Source organism: Ascidia mentula, chromosome 3, assembly GCF_947561715.1.
Source record: "Ascidia mentula chromosome 3, kaAscMent1.1, whole genome shotgun sequence".
Taxonomy (NCBI): domain Eukaryota; kingdom Metazoa; phylum Chordata; class Ascidiacea; order Phlebobranchia; family Ascidiidae; genus Ascidia; species Ascidia mentula.
In genome coordinates, this window is record NC_138568.1 from 18,133,573 (window position 1) to 18,149,487 (window position 15,915).

Below are 15,915 nucleotides of genomic sequence, written 5' to 3' on the forward strand. Positions count from 1 at the left end.
CACATTTCGTAATTCGAAGACAGTTAGCATCGCATCACGGCCCAATGCAGTCTGGGAAAGTGATATGCCGATGCTTTTGCCGAATTAATTCCACCGAATCAGCCGTCCGTCCAGAAGCAGAAGTAAGAGTTTGCATGACGTCACAAATGAATTGATGAAAACGGTCCGAACTGAATTTAAACGATTCGAAATGCATCACCAGTCTTTGGTATGCTCGGGCATGAATAGCAAAAGAGGACCTCGAAAGTATTATTGTTTATTTTAAAACGAGGTGATTTCTATGGTCAAAGCTGGGTTTGGATTTCTCTTTAAAAAGGTCTTGGCACCAGCACATTTTTCTCTGATGTGCCTGCACCGCATTGTGACACACAGGGTCGTCCATACAAATATTGTTTGCTTGGCCTTCCGGTTGTGTTAAAAGTAAGACTTGAAACACAATTGTAACTCATGAACGTCTTGCAACATAAAACCCACAGACTTCAGGCTAACATTTGAGACACAAGGGACAACAAGTTGGTTTATTATTGATTTAAACCGCATAGCATCCCATCTCTTGTATCTGCTTGTCAATACCAGCAAGTTTATCGGAAGCATTGGCAATTGCTTGTTTTCGCAATTTCTGTAAAGAAAATTACAGTCACTACATGAATATTACTTTCAACCTTTTGATATATGTATAATGTTATGCCTGTTTACTTTACAATAGATATGGCATTGCTACAACAACCATACGATGTAAACTTGCCTCAGTGTAAGTTAATAAATGTTATCAATGCACAAGTCATGCATTCAGACAATGTAGGAAAACATCATTGGCAAGTTCGAACCACTACGAAGTAAAAACAAATACTGCTCATGAGAGCAAGGTTCAGTCGGATGCAATCATGTTGGCCAAACGTAACAATATAGTAGAACTACTCCGTTTATTTCAAACTTAGGCAATATGGAATTTGCTTATCGTCGAATACAGCTCAGTTGTAATGTTTCTTTATGTTTTGGATATTCTTTATTAATGAAACAAACTTGTATTGGCTATCAGAAATGTCACCTATTTCTGACAATTTCTGGCTCTACTGTATTCATAATTTAGTTTCTTTAATGCGCGGCGTCAGGTCCACAACTATAATACTTGTTGTAATTTGCAGCACCTGAGGAAGCGAGATTAAGCTAGCCAGAGCTCGTGCAATTAGTTTTTTAACAGTCAGTCTCTCATTAAAACAGTGCACCAGCAAGTACTGTGCATATTTCTAATGAGTCTGCGGCAAAAACCAAGTTTCTGTGCAGTCTGCATCACACAAACTGAACAGCAACATAAATAAATCAGATTTGTGCATGTATTTAACGTTTTTGTACCAACTTATGTTGAAAACCATTAAATTCACAGTTTCATGTACATTCAAGGTTGATGCATTACCACTGAAAACTTACCAGCTGTGCCTGTTTCTTGTCCCAATGCATTTTCGACTTGATCTTTCGCTTGGCTTCCAACGCTTCGATCACCCCCCTGTATTTCCATCCCACTTCATGCGACAAACGGGAAAGCTCAGCAAACTTTCTCTTGGGCTTCAGTCTGACCACCTTCAGGCAGGATGGAGCAATGAACCGCTTTTTCTGTTTTTGTAAAAACAATCAAAAACTCTTTTTAGAGGGAGGTCACATAGAAAATGTCATTTAGTGACGATTTGTCCTGTGTCTCAGATGGTAGTGCATGGTTAATTGCATGATCTTTACGATTAAAAAAAAAATGTGGTTTCAAAATTCATCACAGACACCTTCTTCTTTAAACATTACCAAAAACCAAGAGTTGTTATGTACACACCCTGTCATATGGTGGGGGAATGCCTTCAAACACCTTCAGACGATCAAGTGCTTGAGCTCCACGATAGAGTTTATGTGGCAACATGCCTCTTACAGTTCTCCATAGAATTTTGGATGGGGCTCTATAACAACACCAGTTGGAGTTAGAAAAAACGGCCATACCTCAGTTGGTTATTCAGTATACATATTTGCCTCAGATGGTAGTGCATGATTTGTCACATGCCTTGGACAGATTCGAAAAAGTTCTGTGGTAGCTAACTCATCACTGGCTAATTTACTGCACACACACATAATTAAAAGTAAACCTGAAATGGAAGGGACCACGCTTGGGGTTGGTGCGAATTCTTTTCTTCAGAAAATCCAAGTACTTCAACTTGTTACGGTAGAAATTCCCGGAGATGACGATACCTTCACATCTCACCACAACAACTCTTTGACCTGAAATACATGATTTAAAGGTTTCAATTTTGATTTCTTTATTTTGACAGTACTGATATTGCTTTGGAGATAAATAAAATTCAACAATTTTACATTAATCAAACGCTTAACTATCAGTTACTTGACCTTAACATGTATTTTATAAACACTCGTACCATTGAGCAATGACTTTGCTACAACAGCGGCCAATCGACCAAGAAGGTGGTCCTTGGCATCAATTATCCGCACCTGCAAAATATTCCATTAATCAGCATCTGTTTTCATACTCACTATGGACAAAAATATCTTTGTGCAATAACTCATAAGACTAAAGTTTTATTGGTGCATAGTTTGAGGTTTTTATTGCAAATCTGGACATAAAAAACAAAACTATTAGTACTACAATGAACAGTGCCCTTCCAAAAAAAATTTTGCACAAATTCCAAACTGAACAAAATATAAGCTACATGTAAAAATTAGATGCCCGCTAAGGTTATAAATTTTGGGTTGGAAAATCAAACGTTTGCTGTTACAAGAAGCAATACAGTTATACATATACTGACCTAAAACTATAGCCTACTTCCAAAGTGAAAATATTTTATATAAATCATAGCGATGCCTGCCTCAGTTTCAAATATATGCAAAATCAGAGCACAAGTCATGCATTCAGACAATGTAGGAAATCATCATTGGCAAGCAAAAGCAGTCTTAAGACAGGCTATATTGCAGGCAATGCAGGGTAGTGTGCCCTCATTCCATTGGAACGTTAAAAAAGTTGAATAATAAGTAGTATGAGTAATTTCAAACATAATATGTTAACCTTATACTATGTCACAGTTCTAAAAAAAATGTAAACGTGACTAGGAATACGAGTAAAACGATAAATCGCTTGACAAACCTTCACAAATCCGTCAGCCATTTCGCTGATAAAAAAAGGAAGAACCACGCTCGCGGTGATTGTGACGTGCGTAAATTCACAACGGTTCACTAATGAAAATATATTTTTTTGAAATTACAAAATTTTCAGCGAGGAAAATTAGTAGCTGCACTGATAATTAGGGATGCACCAAAAATTAAGTATGCCGAATTTATCTAGCCAAAGCCAACATTTCTACAACTATTTGATTTCGGTCGAATTTTTCTGCAAAATTGTTTTTTTCACTTATAATCAAAATCATTTGACACTCGAAATATCACATTTCACTGATAATAAAAACATAAAAAGATGTAGTGATTTGTAAATATTGCGTTCAATAACGCTCTCATTGTCACTTTTTTTTCATTTTTCCAGTAAAATTATCTTATCGTCGCTCAAAGCGAACGGGTTCAGAGGCTCCTTGAACGCATTTATCTTTTCGGTGAATCGGAAACGAAGCAGTGAAATAAAAATTGCTCTCACAGTGGTAGGAGTTGGTATGAAAGGAAGGAATTAAATCGAGAAAGAGCAAAGACGTGAAACGAGGAAACACAACACCAGCAGTCATTGCAACAAAAGACAACGTCAGCACTCGATTTCGTATAACTACATTGCTGGGCTGGGTGGCAAATGCCTTTTTTGTTAAAATAGTACAAAGCCGTGGTGGGATTTCTCAGTTGTGTTTGACAACTGGCGGTTAAAATATGGTAGAAAGGCAAAAAAGTAAGGGCGTGTCATTGGATGTATTCATGGTTCCTACTTCATCAATGCTGCAGCTAAAGATTGGCGGTAAATGCATTGGATTAGATAGGAGTTCTTCATTAAAACGCGTGTAACGCTTGGGTAAACCATTTTGTATCATTCTTTGCGCTTCTGGCAGCTACATTGCATCAATGTGAGCGTTTACTGTCTCGTTAGTGGGTAAAATCGCAGCATATGAAACGAAAGACTCTGTAAATCAAACTATACTCGTGCTCTACGAATTCTCTAGGTCACTTTTGAATTAAAATTTACGAAATTCTCATCTTAATTGTACTGTCGCCACACAACACATGTATATACTATAAAAGGCCCAAAGCGTATAAGTATATTATGACCGAGAGTTAAAACCAAAGTCATTGTAATCACGCGTTCAACGCATGTCCAAGTTGTGATGTCCAATAAAACGACATGGGAAAAAAGAAGAACTCATTTCTGGTTTAGGTCAATTCCTGATCGGACAATTTAATAGGAAAAACATGCCGAGCTGGTGGCAGGTGAAAAAATTGTAGCCGGTAGAAGCAGCCACATTATAGATGTGTTATTAACCATGTAATTTGGGCAATGAAGTCATATAGGTAACTTAGGCAACCAAACTAACTATGTAAATCAAGGTAAAATAATTACAGGCATTTCTTTGGCAAATAATAAATAAGGTTAATTTAAACACAAGTACTTCTTTCGCAAATGATAAATAAAGCTAAAATAAACACAACTACTTTTAGTTATTCTGAAAACAAAATCTACCCATACATAAATAACCTATTAGGGCACTTAGTTAATTAAGCTATATAAATAACTGACGTAATCGACCAAATCGGCCACCTTCAAGTTGCATTCAAGTTGCGCAACAACTCAAAATAAGGCATCAATACGTGTGGCCAACCGCAGACTATATAAGCAGAGCAACTAGAGCCTGCCAGATCAGTGTGTTTTAACTGTTGCTGTGTAAGGGTCTAGGCTGTTGGTTCTGCTTTAGTACACTGTATAGGAGTTACAATTATACTGTACTGTACTTGGATTTATTCGTTGGATTTATCAATAAATGGATTTATGAACAACTTTGGACTGGCTTGAAGCTTGGTGGATGTATGTGTTTAGTCGGGAGTTAGACTATTTAGAAGACGCACAGACTTGTGTAAAGGAGTTCTTTAACTCCAACAGTAAACCTTGAGATAGAGAAGGCAAGTTGCCTACGAGGCCGAGTTGCCATCGAGACTTAGTCGGATCCCTTGGGGTGCGAGGCCGAGACGCAGTCGTACCCCACGGTCACCCAGCGGGGACATACGCCGACAACGGGTAAACCGACAGTACGCACTAATACAAAACTTAACAGAGATGACTTCTTTTTTTTCTTTACCTTCGTTTTTGGTGCTTGGTACTTATATTCTTTGGCAATTTCTGCTATGCTTGAACGTAAATTTTTTTCAAAGGAACACTAAGGAATTTAGGGCTGCGCTACACGCGTTTTGGTAAATAACTTCTGTAACGTGCTTTTTCAACGGATCGGCGGCGTTACACGCTACACAGCAGTTTTGGGCTTTATCCCAAATGTGTTTAAAAACGCGTCCCAGTTCTCCTAGGTAGTGGCCAAGCCCGCAGAACACAACAGACACTTGTATTCAATACAACGAAAATGACCAGCACAACACCAACGGAACAGGAACGGTTTCTATAAACAAAAAGAAACACAATTGTATATACGGTTTGCAAACATTCTAGTACACTCACCAAACTGTTTTGCGACCGATCTATCAGCAGGCACAGGTTGCCCGTTGCGAAATCACATTCACAAGCTGCATCAATCAGATGCCGGCAAAACTTCCAAAGGTCACACAGTTTTTTGGGATAAACACAGTTATCAGACGTAAACATTATCCACGCCTTATTCAAGTAAAATCCTTATTCAAATAGAATCAGGTTAAAGCACATGACAAAAAAACTGGCAACTCAAGTACAAGCAAACCTAATCACGCGGTCTGCACGCGCAGAGCTACTGCGCAGCCTTTGTTATGAGTGTTGCGTCAAACATAGAACGAAATTTTGGTTTGGGAATCTACAACTTCTATCTAATTCTAAACCATTGCATTTTCTCAATGTTATGTCTGTTTTGAAGTCTCATGTGGGCGGTGTTCGTAATAATTTATTTCCAAAGTTCCTGTCGGGCGTTTTGCTTGCATGTCATGTTAAAATGAACTCTTAAGATATGTGGCAAGCTGGGTATAAATAAAATTGTAAATTTATACGATTGTTAGCACACAAATGCAGCGTTGTAAAAGCAAGTTAGAACAGACGGTCATTATATAAAATATTTACCACATTTTTGTTATTATTTACAATATTTTCGCCAATTACAAGCGATCACGTGAATGTACCATAACTTAAAAGCCAACAGCTACATGATTTTTCCATGGGGCAAAAAAGGGAATTCTACATCACGCAAATCTGGCCACTGCCAAAGCAAAAGTGCACTCAAATGCCGAGGCGCATGGCTGAGAAAAACGCAAGTGTGGGTAACGGATAGATGAAAGACGTTAAGGAAAGGCGGAAAAACACAACTGCAATACAATTATTAGCAACTACTAGAGGTGCGCTACTTATCACTATACTGGTATGCATGAAATACAGGGGTAAAGGTGCCCAGCCGCATGATGCAGGAGAGCTGTTCTTATAGTTCACTCGTGTTTGGCCACATGTCCAGCTGCGGTATAGTAGGGACACAGCGTTAGTGAACAAGCGGTGATGTCAAATTTCCATTATCTAGGCCACACGGAAACGGCTTTAACGTGTAAGTTGATACTATAATGACTGTTGCCATAGTTGGAAAAACGTTGGTCTGTGTACTTCGAACCAATATGATAAGAAACAGTAGCAAGTATACGAGTAGGATTCCGATAAAAAAACATCTGATCGTTTTCTGTCAATTCTCTGAAGGAAAACTGAATAGTGATTACTGCAATTAAATTCTGAATTTAATGAAATATATCCGGTGTAGACCATGGACCATGCATTTTCCTCGTTTTGTGATAACTTTTATTGTTATTTGAGTAAAAAAAAAATTCTTACTAATTGGTAAATGTTGTTAAGACCCAGCTTTAAGCTCTTCATCCTACATATAGGTTGCAATAGGATTACTAAACTTTGATCTGTGTCAAACTTGTTAGGCGTGTTTGTAAGTGCATCAAAGCATATAAGCGCAGCTAAGGATGCATCAACTCGCAAAGTTCTACAATAAGTATTTGTAAGTTTGGGTTTTTCGAAGTGAACACTTTGCGGTTAATTTTTTTTTTTATTTAAAACTTTTGACAGTTTTTTTGATGTGTAATACGTTGGTTTAAGTCAAAAACCTTTACGCGCTTCAAAGAATTAATCATTTGGCCTCACAAAAAATTACACTGCAGCTTCACAGTGACACTTTGAAGAAGAAATTGTAGCTGCATAGAATCTACAGAAAACAATTTTCGTGAAAGAGTGGTTCGGAAATTAGGTTGGGCTTCAGAACTAAGTCTCCAGCTTTGGGATATAGCATCCGCCGGAATTTTCAGTCATGTATCCTTCCATTTCCGTCATTACGTCATCGCAGGATGAAAACTGCTTGATGACGTAAGACTCGTGCTTTTCCTGTTTGTGAGTTTCTCTGTGACTTCGAAGAATTCTAACTTCCGTCGCCATTTTTTCACGACCGAACATTTCAACCCGTCGCCAAAACGTCTGGTTGTAATGATCGTACAGTTGAATATCCTGGTAGAAAAGAGCCACACTTTAAACCACGTATTCACATGTTCATTTCAGGAAACAGAATCAAATCTTTGTCTCTTGGCCCGTAATTAATCCATTGTTTTCAATGTCTGCAAAGGCTAATATTGTCCAAGTGCGGAGTATACTGTACAACATTACAAACTGCTTTAGCGCTTTTCTTTAATTTCATTTGGATAGTTGCAAATAATAAAAATACATTCTTAAATTATGTGACATTGCACACCATTAGAGAATACAACTTCGCATTTTGAAATCAAACAAGTGTGTATTAACGAGCTATTATGTTGAGACTTAACATTAACCCGAGACCTAATAAGTGGATACAGTGGTTCTGTGTGTTGCCCACTTACAATATGATTGAGTTCCCTAAAGACTTTCCGGTGATGTTCACTCGGAAAATCCTCGTGTTCGTAATTTCTCTCATACCAGTGATAATATTTCTTCATCGTGTCCCAGCTAATGCACAGGAGATCCTATAAGGTAAAAATAGATCTTGCAAAATGCTTGATGTACAGATAATCGTGTACTGCATATATATTGGTTTGACCGTCCTGTGCTTGATTTTTGTATCGCAGTGTTTATTTACATCTGATGAAGCGAAAGCTAGTGTTTTTTTTGGAAAATCCGAACTTGTCTCTCCGTGATCGTGGTTCCGACCTCTCATAGAAATGCTATTTTATATTATGTAAGCTGAAACGGTTTATCTGTTTTAAACCTAGGTACGTTATCTTACTTTTAGTAATATCAGAGACTCGTCCAAGTGTTCCAGAAGCATCACTAAGTCCATATTACTATCCAACTCCTGTAGTTTTTCGGTAATTATTTCTTTTCCTTCCAAAGTTGGGTTGATCCCCAAGTCGTGGGATTGGGAATTTTTAAACCTGAATTTCAAAAATTATTTCACTATTTATACCAATTACGTAACCAGCTGAATGTGGCATGGGTTATTTCGAATCAGTAAACGTAAACAAATAAATTGTATTGCGCTGTCGTGGTTTTCAAGCATATAAAATGTCAAGAACTGACCTTTTTGCACAAAAAAAAACCAACGTAGCTTGTAATCAACCATTGCCAACAGCAAAAAGATAAATATGCCAGCTAGTGTAAAAGCTAGCACAGTGCCACTGTCAACAGCTGCACGGATGAGACCTTACAGGTCGAAACAGTGCGTGTACACCATGTCTGCAGCTCTCCAATATTATGGCTTTTTTGCACATAAAATATGTTTGTAATGCATGAAATGGTACAAAGCTTTAAATTGAAGGAAACTTTAAATTGAACTTTATCAATCTCGAATTGCTCACCTAAAGTACCACGGTATTGATTTGTTAAGTAAACTCGCCGCTTTGAGCAGAAACTGATGGATATCTAACTGTTTGTCTTGCTGGATGTACATGATCGGCATTCCGGGACAGTGCGGTCTCGTAAGTGTTTTAGTCTTGTAAAAATTGAAAGCGGATTGAAAGTTATGCCAGGGTTCTCTGATTATCGTGAAGTACCTGAAAGGGACAGAGAGTTAAAACCAAAATTCCGTGTAAAATAACACAGGTTAGTTAATGTTGTTCATTAAATTGAAAACAAAGTTGTTAGTTGGGATTGAATTTTGACTTGAAGAAATTGGCAAAACTTATTTTACGCAACTTTACATTTCGTTGTACAGGTACTGTATCAGTGAGTACATGGTACAAATACAAAATAAAGTATTAACGGTTGTATAAATGCCTGAAACGCCCAATAAGGTAAACAGTTCTGCCAAAAGAGCAGTAGTTTACCTTACGATTTTGTATAAAAAGGAAAATTTTTATTGTACAACGCTTTATAAACCCTATGTCACTCTTATTAAAGCTGATGTGAACATCGCCTATACTTTTATAGAGGAAATATTGCTATTTAACGTAAAATTTTTATTTTCAAAATGCTTCAAACATTTTGATGCGTAAATAGTTTTTTTTAATTTTTTTTGTGATAATCTCTGCTGTTTATATGCTGAACATTACAAACATTTTAACACCGAGAACCATTGCTTGAAAGCATGATGAACCATAGTTAAAATTTGTTTATTTTAAGTAGCCTATTTATACCTGGTTTCAAGTGGAAAACACCTTTTCATTTCCTTTGCGTCGAACGTTGTGTGAGAGATGCTGATAGTTGCGTTGTAGGGGAATTTATATCTGCATCGGAATTTACCGGGAAAACCCCCAACGTACGGAACCGGGCACGCCAACGTGGCAAGCTTGAGTTAGACGAGAATTTTTTAAAAGATGATGGCGTTTTAAATATGAACGCAACACATTTTAAAGACTTTTACAAAACACGAGACTAGCTATTTATTTTTAAAACAAAACTATTAAAATAAACAAGAGACCTGCTATTTATTTCGAAAACATGATATTGATTAAATTTAATTCGTAAAGGACTCTATTTTTTATTTTCATAATCAGTCCTGGCACAAATAAACGTAGCTTTCATTTGATCGAAGTTTCATCTGCTGTTCAGCTAGGCACCAGGGAAAAAATATATTATATGCCTGGCATATCAACAGCAACATAATAGGTATGACTCTGTTCGGGATTTAAAAAAAATGTTTACTGTAATATTTGTGACAAACATACTCACATGCAGCATGTCGTTCTTCACCAGAAAATCCCTTAGAAATATTCTCATTGACGTTGATCCGGTTTTGTGGGTTTTTACAAACACAAAGTTGGAAACGGGAGCTTGACAGGTTTTTGTGACATTTCGATAAGACGGAGCTCTGGTCTTTGTCAAGATCGGTTGCAGGGTGGTTGGTTCAAGTTTCTAAAAATGATTTTTGGAAACACAGAATGTGAGTCAGGGCGAAATCCTTTCATACTTGTCGCGATAACAATCGTTCATAATGACATGACATGGCGTCTGCAACGATCTCATAATAACCAGCTAAATTATAAAGTAAATCTTTTTTACCATGTGAACGGCTAAATGCTAGTTTGTGTGACAGCGTAAATTGTTTCCTCTTCTTTTTACTGCCTGTGTTGCAGTTGGTCATTCTGGTCTGACTACTATCGCTTGATAAGTGCACGGTTTGCCTGCCTCGGTCCACCGTAGAGACCGAGGTAGGGCATTCTATTCTATACTTTATTAGTTGCCATGTAAACTACTTGTGAAAAGTCTTAAAGGTGCCTGCCTTGTGTCTACATATTGGCACAAATTGGAAGACTGATTAGTTCGAAACCAGAAGAAAGGAGATTGCCAAATTCTAGCCCCAAGGCTCATGCCTTTTAAAGGTCAAGGACCATAAACTCTAAAGTGAGGTTCACCTATAGGAACTCTGTGCCTAAACTAAACGCTACCTATTGCGACATACGTTGCACGATCTAAAAATGATCGATGCCACATGCCTAAGAGCCGGCCTTTGACAGATTTAAACTGGCGCCACGTATCTAGAAAATGGGCCCAGCAGTTTGCCACGAATTTCATTATATCTGCGTTTCGACCACCATGCAGACTGCTGGTACACCATCAATAAAACATGCCTGGCGACACAGCAGTAATTTTGTTTACCACCAGAGGGCGACCCGTAAAGTTTGCTTTTGGTCCTTTTTTACATTAATATGCGAAGACAACTAAGGGTTTTCAGCATGAGATATCCTTGCTCAGAGAACAACCATTAAAACTTCTGTTCAAATTCACCTTTAATTTCCATAAATTGAAGTCATTTCTGTGGTTGATAGAACCACTGTGGAGAGTTATGAAGCCGATTAATCCAACTTGGAAAACATAAAATATGGATAGAAAACAAAGGAAACACCGGTTCATTATTTTCGAGACACAGGATGTTTAAAATTCGTTTACAGGAATAAAAACGCCTGAAAACCTTGTTCACAAAATGCAGTTTGTATTGTCTGAACAAGGGCTTGGAATATCGGTACCAGATTCGATGTTGACAAGCAAAAAATAAACTTTTTGAAGTTGATTCGTTTAAGTTTATACATTTGTCGAGAACGCTGAAATTTGTATATCACTTTTGAGTGTGCTATCATCTATCTGTAGTAATTCCTAGTGTACCTGAGAAGACCAGTGCACAATAACAGTGAATTGAATCTGGAATAGTAACCCAATGCAAGCAAACCGAACAGGCCTAATGACACAATCAGTTGCACACCTATGCTTTGTGGAAATCAATTAGCTGTAACGAGTTGACGTCATCGTGCTTAGTCGCAAGTCATACCACATTAGGCATAAAAATGTCCTGTCTTCAACCAAAAGTTATAAAGCCTGATTATTGCAGCTGTTTTTGGTCAATATCAACAATGATGTTACCAATCTTAACCAATTTCGCTAAACTGTGTAACCTTCAAATATAATTGATAGATGCATTTTACCTCGTTGAAATTAATGACTTTGACTATTTCTTTTGACCTCGCATTGCAATTCAAAAGGACTTTGTCCAGCGAGCGCTAGAATTGTCCTCTATAGTACTACTCCATGTATACTGGTTGCTTTGCTTGTGCCATTTCTCTGTAAACACCACAACGCAATGCAGTAATCTCTTTGTTTGAATACAATACTTAATACTTAACACAGCGCTCATTCAACAAATTGTTTCGCGTATAATCAGAATTGTCCTGGATTGAATTCGAAAAGCGTGATCCCATTGTTTCAATACGGAACGTCACTAACAATCAGTCCATATTAATTGTTTAAGTGTGCTGAAACTGTGGTTGTTTTTTTGTAATGGAGGCAATGCGTCGGTATTGATTTGCGCAAACTTATTCAAACATTAAACAAACAATTGGCCTGAACTGTGACGTCACCGTAATAAAATACAAAGTCTATTTTTTTGACCATGCTCTGTGTTATAATAATTCTTCTATCTAACGTGATTGCCTTTATCAATATGCTATCCAGCAAGCCTTCGAATTGTCCTAGCATTTTACCCATGCGTGGTTGCCTTGCTTGTGTTGAGCATCGACTGCCTGTAAATTCTCTTTGTTTGAAATACTTAGGGTGGAATGCGGAAACCCCGCTTAACGTTAAGCTCGGCTTAAATCCCCGCTTAACTTTTTGGCGTAGCAACTGCTTGACGACGGCGAAACTGCACTGCCAGGTCCTCGAGTCCAGGTAAAGTAAACCACAAAGTTTGAAACGGGAGCTTGACAGGTTTTTGTGACATTTCGATTAGATGGAGCTCTGGTCTTTGTCATAATCGGTTGCAGGGTGGTTGGTTCAAGTTTCTAAAAATAATTTTTGGAAACAAAGAATGTCAGTCTGGGCGAAATCTTTTCCTCTTGTCGCGATGACAATCGTTCATTTTGACATGATATTGCGTCTGCAACGATCTTATAATAACTAGCAAAATTATAAAGTAAATCGTTTTTACCATGTGAACGGATAAATGCTAGTTCGTGTGGCAGCGTAAATTGTTTCCTCTTCTCTTGACTGCCTGTGTTGCAGTCGGTCATACTAGTCTGACAACTAATGCTTGACAAGTGCACGGTTTGCCCGCCTTGGTCCACCGTAGAGACCGGGGTAGGGCATTCTGTTTTATACCCTATCAGTTGCCATGTAAACTACTTATGTGATAAGGATTGTTGTTATTGCCTGTCTTCATATTGGCACTTGGTAAGAATACAATTGTACATACAAATTGGAAGATTGATTAGTTTAAAACCAGAAGAAAGGAGAATACCAAATTCTAGCCCCGAGGCTCAGGCCTTTTTAAGGTCAAGGACCATAACTCTAATGTGAGGTTCACCTATAGGAACTCGGTGCCTAAACTAAATGCTACCTATTGCGACATACGTTGCACGATCTAAAAATGATCGGTGCCACCTGCCTAGAGCCGGCCTTTGACAGATTTAAACTCGGCGCCACGTATCTAGAAAATGGGCCCAGCAGTTTGCCACGAATTTCATTATATCTGCGTTTCGACCACCATGCAGACTGCTGGTACTCCAGCAATAAAACATGCCTGGTGGCACAGCAGTAATTCTGTTTACCACCAGAGGGCGACCCATAAAGTTTGCTTTTGGTCCTTTTTTACATCAATATGCGAAGACAACTATGGATTTTCAGCAGGAGATATCCTTGCCCAGATAATAATCATTAAAACTTCTGTTCAAATTCACCTTTAATTTCCATAAATTGAAGATGTTTCCGTGGTTGATAAAACCATTGTGGAGAGTTATGAAGCCGATTAATCCAACTTGGCAAACAGAAAATGTTGACAGAAAACAAAGAAAGCACCGGTTCATTATTTCCGAGACATAGGATGTTTAAAATTCGTTTATAGGAATAAAAACGCCTGAAAACCCTGTTCACAAAATGCAGTTTGTATTGTCTGAACAAGGGCTTTGAATATTGGTGCAAGATTCGATGTTGACGAGCAAAAATTAAACTTTTTTAAGTTGATACGTTTAAGTTTATACATTTGTCGGAAACGCTGAAATTTGTATATCACTTTTGAATGTGCTATCATCTGTCTGTAGTAATTCCTAGTGTACCTGAGAAGACCAGTGCACAATAACAGTGAATTGAATCTGGAATAAGTAACCTAATGCAAGCAAACCGAACAGGCCTAATGACATAATCAGTTGCACACCTATGCTTGTGGAAATCAATTTGCTGTAACGAGTTGACGTCATCGTGCTTAGTCGCAAGTCATAACACATTAGTCATAAAAATATCCTGTCTTCAACCAAAAGCTATAAAGCCTGATTGTTGCAGCTGTTTTTGGTCAATATCAACAATGATGTTACCAATCCTAACCAATTTCGCTAAACTGTGTAACCTTCAAATATAATTGATAAATACATTTTACCTCGTTGAAATATTTTGACTATGACTATTTCTTTTAACCTCACATTGCAATTCAAAAGGACTTTGTCCAGCGAGCGTTAGAATTGTCCTATACAGCACTGGTCCATTCATGCTGGTTGCTTTGCTTGTGCCATTTCTCTGTGGACTGGACACCACAACGCAATGCAGTAATCTCTTTGTTTGAATACAATACTTAATACTTAACACAGCGCGCATTCAACAAATTGTTTCGCGTATATTTAGAATTGTCCTGGATTACATTTATCCTCGGAACAAGAAATATCCTAAAAGCGTGACCCCATTTTTTTTAAAACGGGGCGTCACTAACAATCAGTCTATATTAATTGTTTAAGTGTGCTGAAACTGTGGTTGTTTTTTTTGTAATTAAGGCAATGCATCGGTATTGATTAGCACACTTATTCAAACATTAAACAAAAAATTGGCCGGAACTGTGACGTCACAGTAATAAAATACAAAGTCTATTTTTTGACCATGCTCTGTGTTATAATAATTCTTCTATCTAACGTGATTGCCTTTATCAATATGCTATCCAGCAAGCCTTCGAATTGTCCTAGCCTTTTAACCATGCATGGTTGCTTTGCTTGTGTTGAGCATCGACTGCCTGTAAATACTCTTTGTTTGAAATACCTAAAACCACAGCGGACATTCAACAAATGACTTAGTGATTGACATGTCCTGGATTTAGTTTAAATTCTTGGAACAAGAATTAAGCAAAACGCGTGATCTCGTTGTTTCAAAACGAGGCGTCACTAACAATTACTAAACATTATTTGTTTAAGTGCGCTGGAACAGTGATTGTCAACCTTTTTTGCACTTATGGAGCGGAAAAGTTTCAAAATTATTTTTACGATCCGGTAAATTCATGATATTTAACCTAAATTGTATTGAAACAGGCGTATTTGGTTGAGAAACGGCCGTACTTGTGGGCGGGTGATTGGCAGCACCTGATCGGGATTCGTAGCCAGGATATCCAGGGTTCAAATCCCGATGTGGTAAACACACTAGTACAGTTTGAACTATTATTCTAAACTTTGCGTATCACTGTTGCATGCAGTAAAAAAGTTTCGGTTTCGGCGGAATTTTGCAAAAATATTCGGCCGAAACCGAATAATTATAAAAACTTGGGATGCACTTCTGCAGAAGTTCGGTTTGCCGAAGTTTTTTAGGATTATTCGGTTTCGGCCGAATTTCGCAACCGAAACTTTGTTACTGCATGCAACGCTGATGCGCAAAGTTCAGCATAGCTTGGAATCATTGTTCAAACTCTGCGAATGTGTTCGTTTTGTTTGTTTTTTGTGACAGAAATGATGACATTCAACTTTAAGTCCTATTTGGTAGTTGGTACAGCAGTCGAGGTTATTCTTCAAGTGCCAATAAACGTCTGTTTAACATTTAAATGCATAGCCTACTGTATTTAACAGGAA

General features: G+C 37.8%; 2 protein-coding genes and 2 non-coding genes across 4 annotated transcripts; all 4 read right to left on the bottom strand.

The window, feature by feature from the left end:
• Positions 1-503: 503 nt before the first annotated feature.
• LOC145894566 (large ribosomal subunit protein uL13-like) lies at positions 504-3,190 on the bottom strand. The gene is made up of 6 exons (XM_082983188.1): positions 3,134-3,190; positions 2,412-2,484; positions 2,124-2,256; positions 1,820-1,940; positions 1,429-1,611; positions 504-619 (listed from the first exon to the last, which is right to left on the bottom strand). The coding sequence occupies exons 1-6, from the start codon at positions 3,152-3,154 to the stop codon at positions 530-532; spliced, it is 621 nt and encodes a 206-aa protein (XP_082839314.1). The 5' UTR covers positions 3,155-3,190; the 3' UTR covers positions 504-529.
• Positions 1,689-1,773, bottom strand: LOC145896440 (small nucleolar RNA Z195/SNORD33/SNORD32 family). Its single transcript, XR_014401890.1, has one exon. It is a non-coding gene; the product is annotated as a small nucleolar RNA Z195/SNORD33/SNORD32 family (small nucleolar RNA).
• Positions 2,006-2,091, bottom strand: LOC145896443 (small nucleolar RNA Z195/SNORD33/SNORD32 family). The gene has a single exon (XR_014401892.1). It is a non-coding gene; the product is annotated as a small nucleolar RNA Z195/SNORD33/SNORD32 family (small nucleolar RNA).
• Positions 3,191-7,411: 4,221 nt separating the features above from the next.
• LOC145895848 (galactose-3-O-sulfotransferase 3-like) lies at positions 7,412-10,697 on the bottom strand. Its single transcript, XM_082984628.1, has 7 exons — positions 10,524-10,697; positions 10,286-10,468; positions 9,751-9,902; positions 8,974-9,168; positions 8,403-8,550; positions 8,020-8,142; positions 7,412-7,651 (listed from the first exon to the last, which is right to left on the bottom strand). The coding sequence occupies exons 1-7, from the start codon at positions 10,695-10,697 to the stop codon at positions 7,412-7,414; spliced, it is 1,215 nt and encodes a 404-aa protein (XP_082840754.1).
• Positions 10,698-15,915: the final 5,218 nt, after the last annotated feature.

Coding starts and splice junctions, on each gene's coding strand:
- LOC145894566 (XM_082983188.1), bottom strand. CDS start 3,154: ATGGCTGACGGATTTGTGAAG. Junction 2,485..3,133: donor TGGCTGACGGATTTGTGAAG/GTTTGTCAAGCG, acceptor AATATTTTGCAG/GTGCGGATAATTGATGCCAA. Junction 1,612..1,819: donor TTCCCCCACCATATGACAGG/GTGTGTACATAA, acceptor TTACAAAAACAG/AAAAAGCGGTTCATTGCTCC.
- LOC145895848 (XM_082984628.1), bottom strand. CDS start 10,697: ATGACCAACTGCAACACAGGCAGTAAAAAGAAGAGGAAACAATTTACG. Junction 10,469..10,523: donor AACGATTGTTATCGCGACAA/GTATGAAAGGAT, acceptor AATCATTTTTAG/AAACTTGAACCAACCACCCT. Junction 8,143..8,402: donor AGTCTCTGATATTACTAAAA/GTAAGATAACGT, acceptor TTTACCTTATAG/GATCTCCTGTGCATTAGCTG.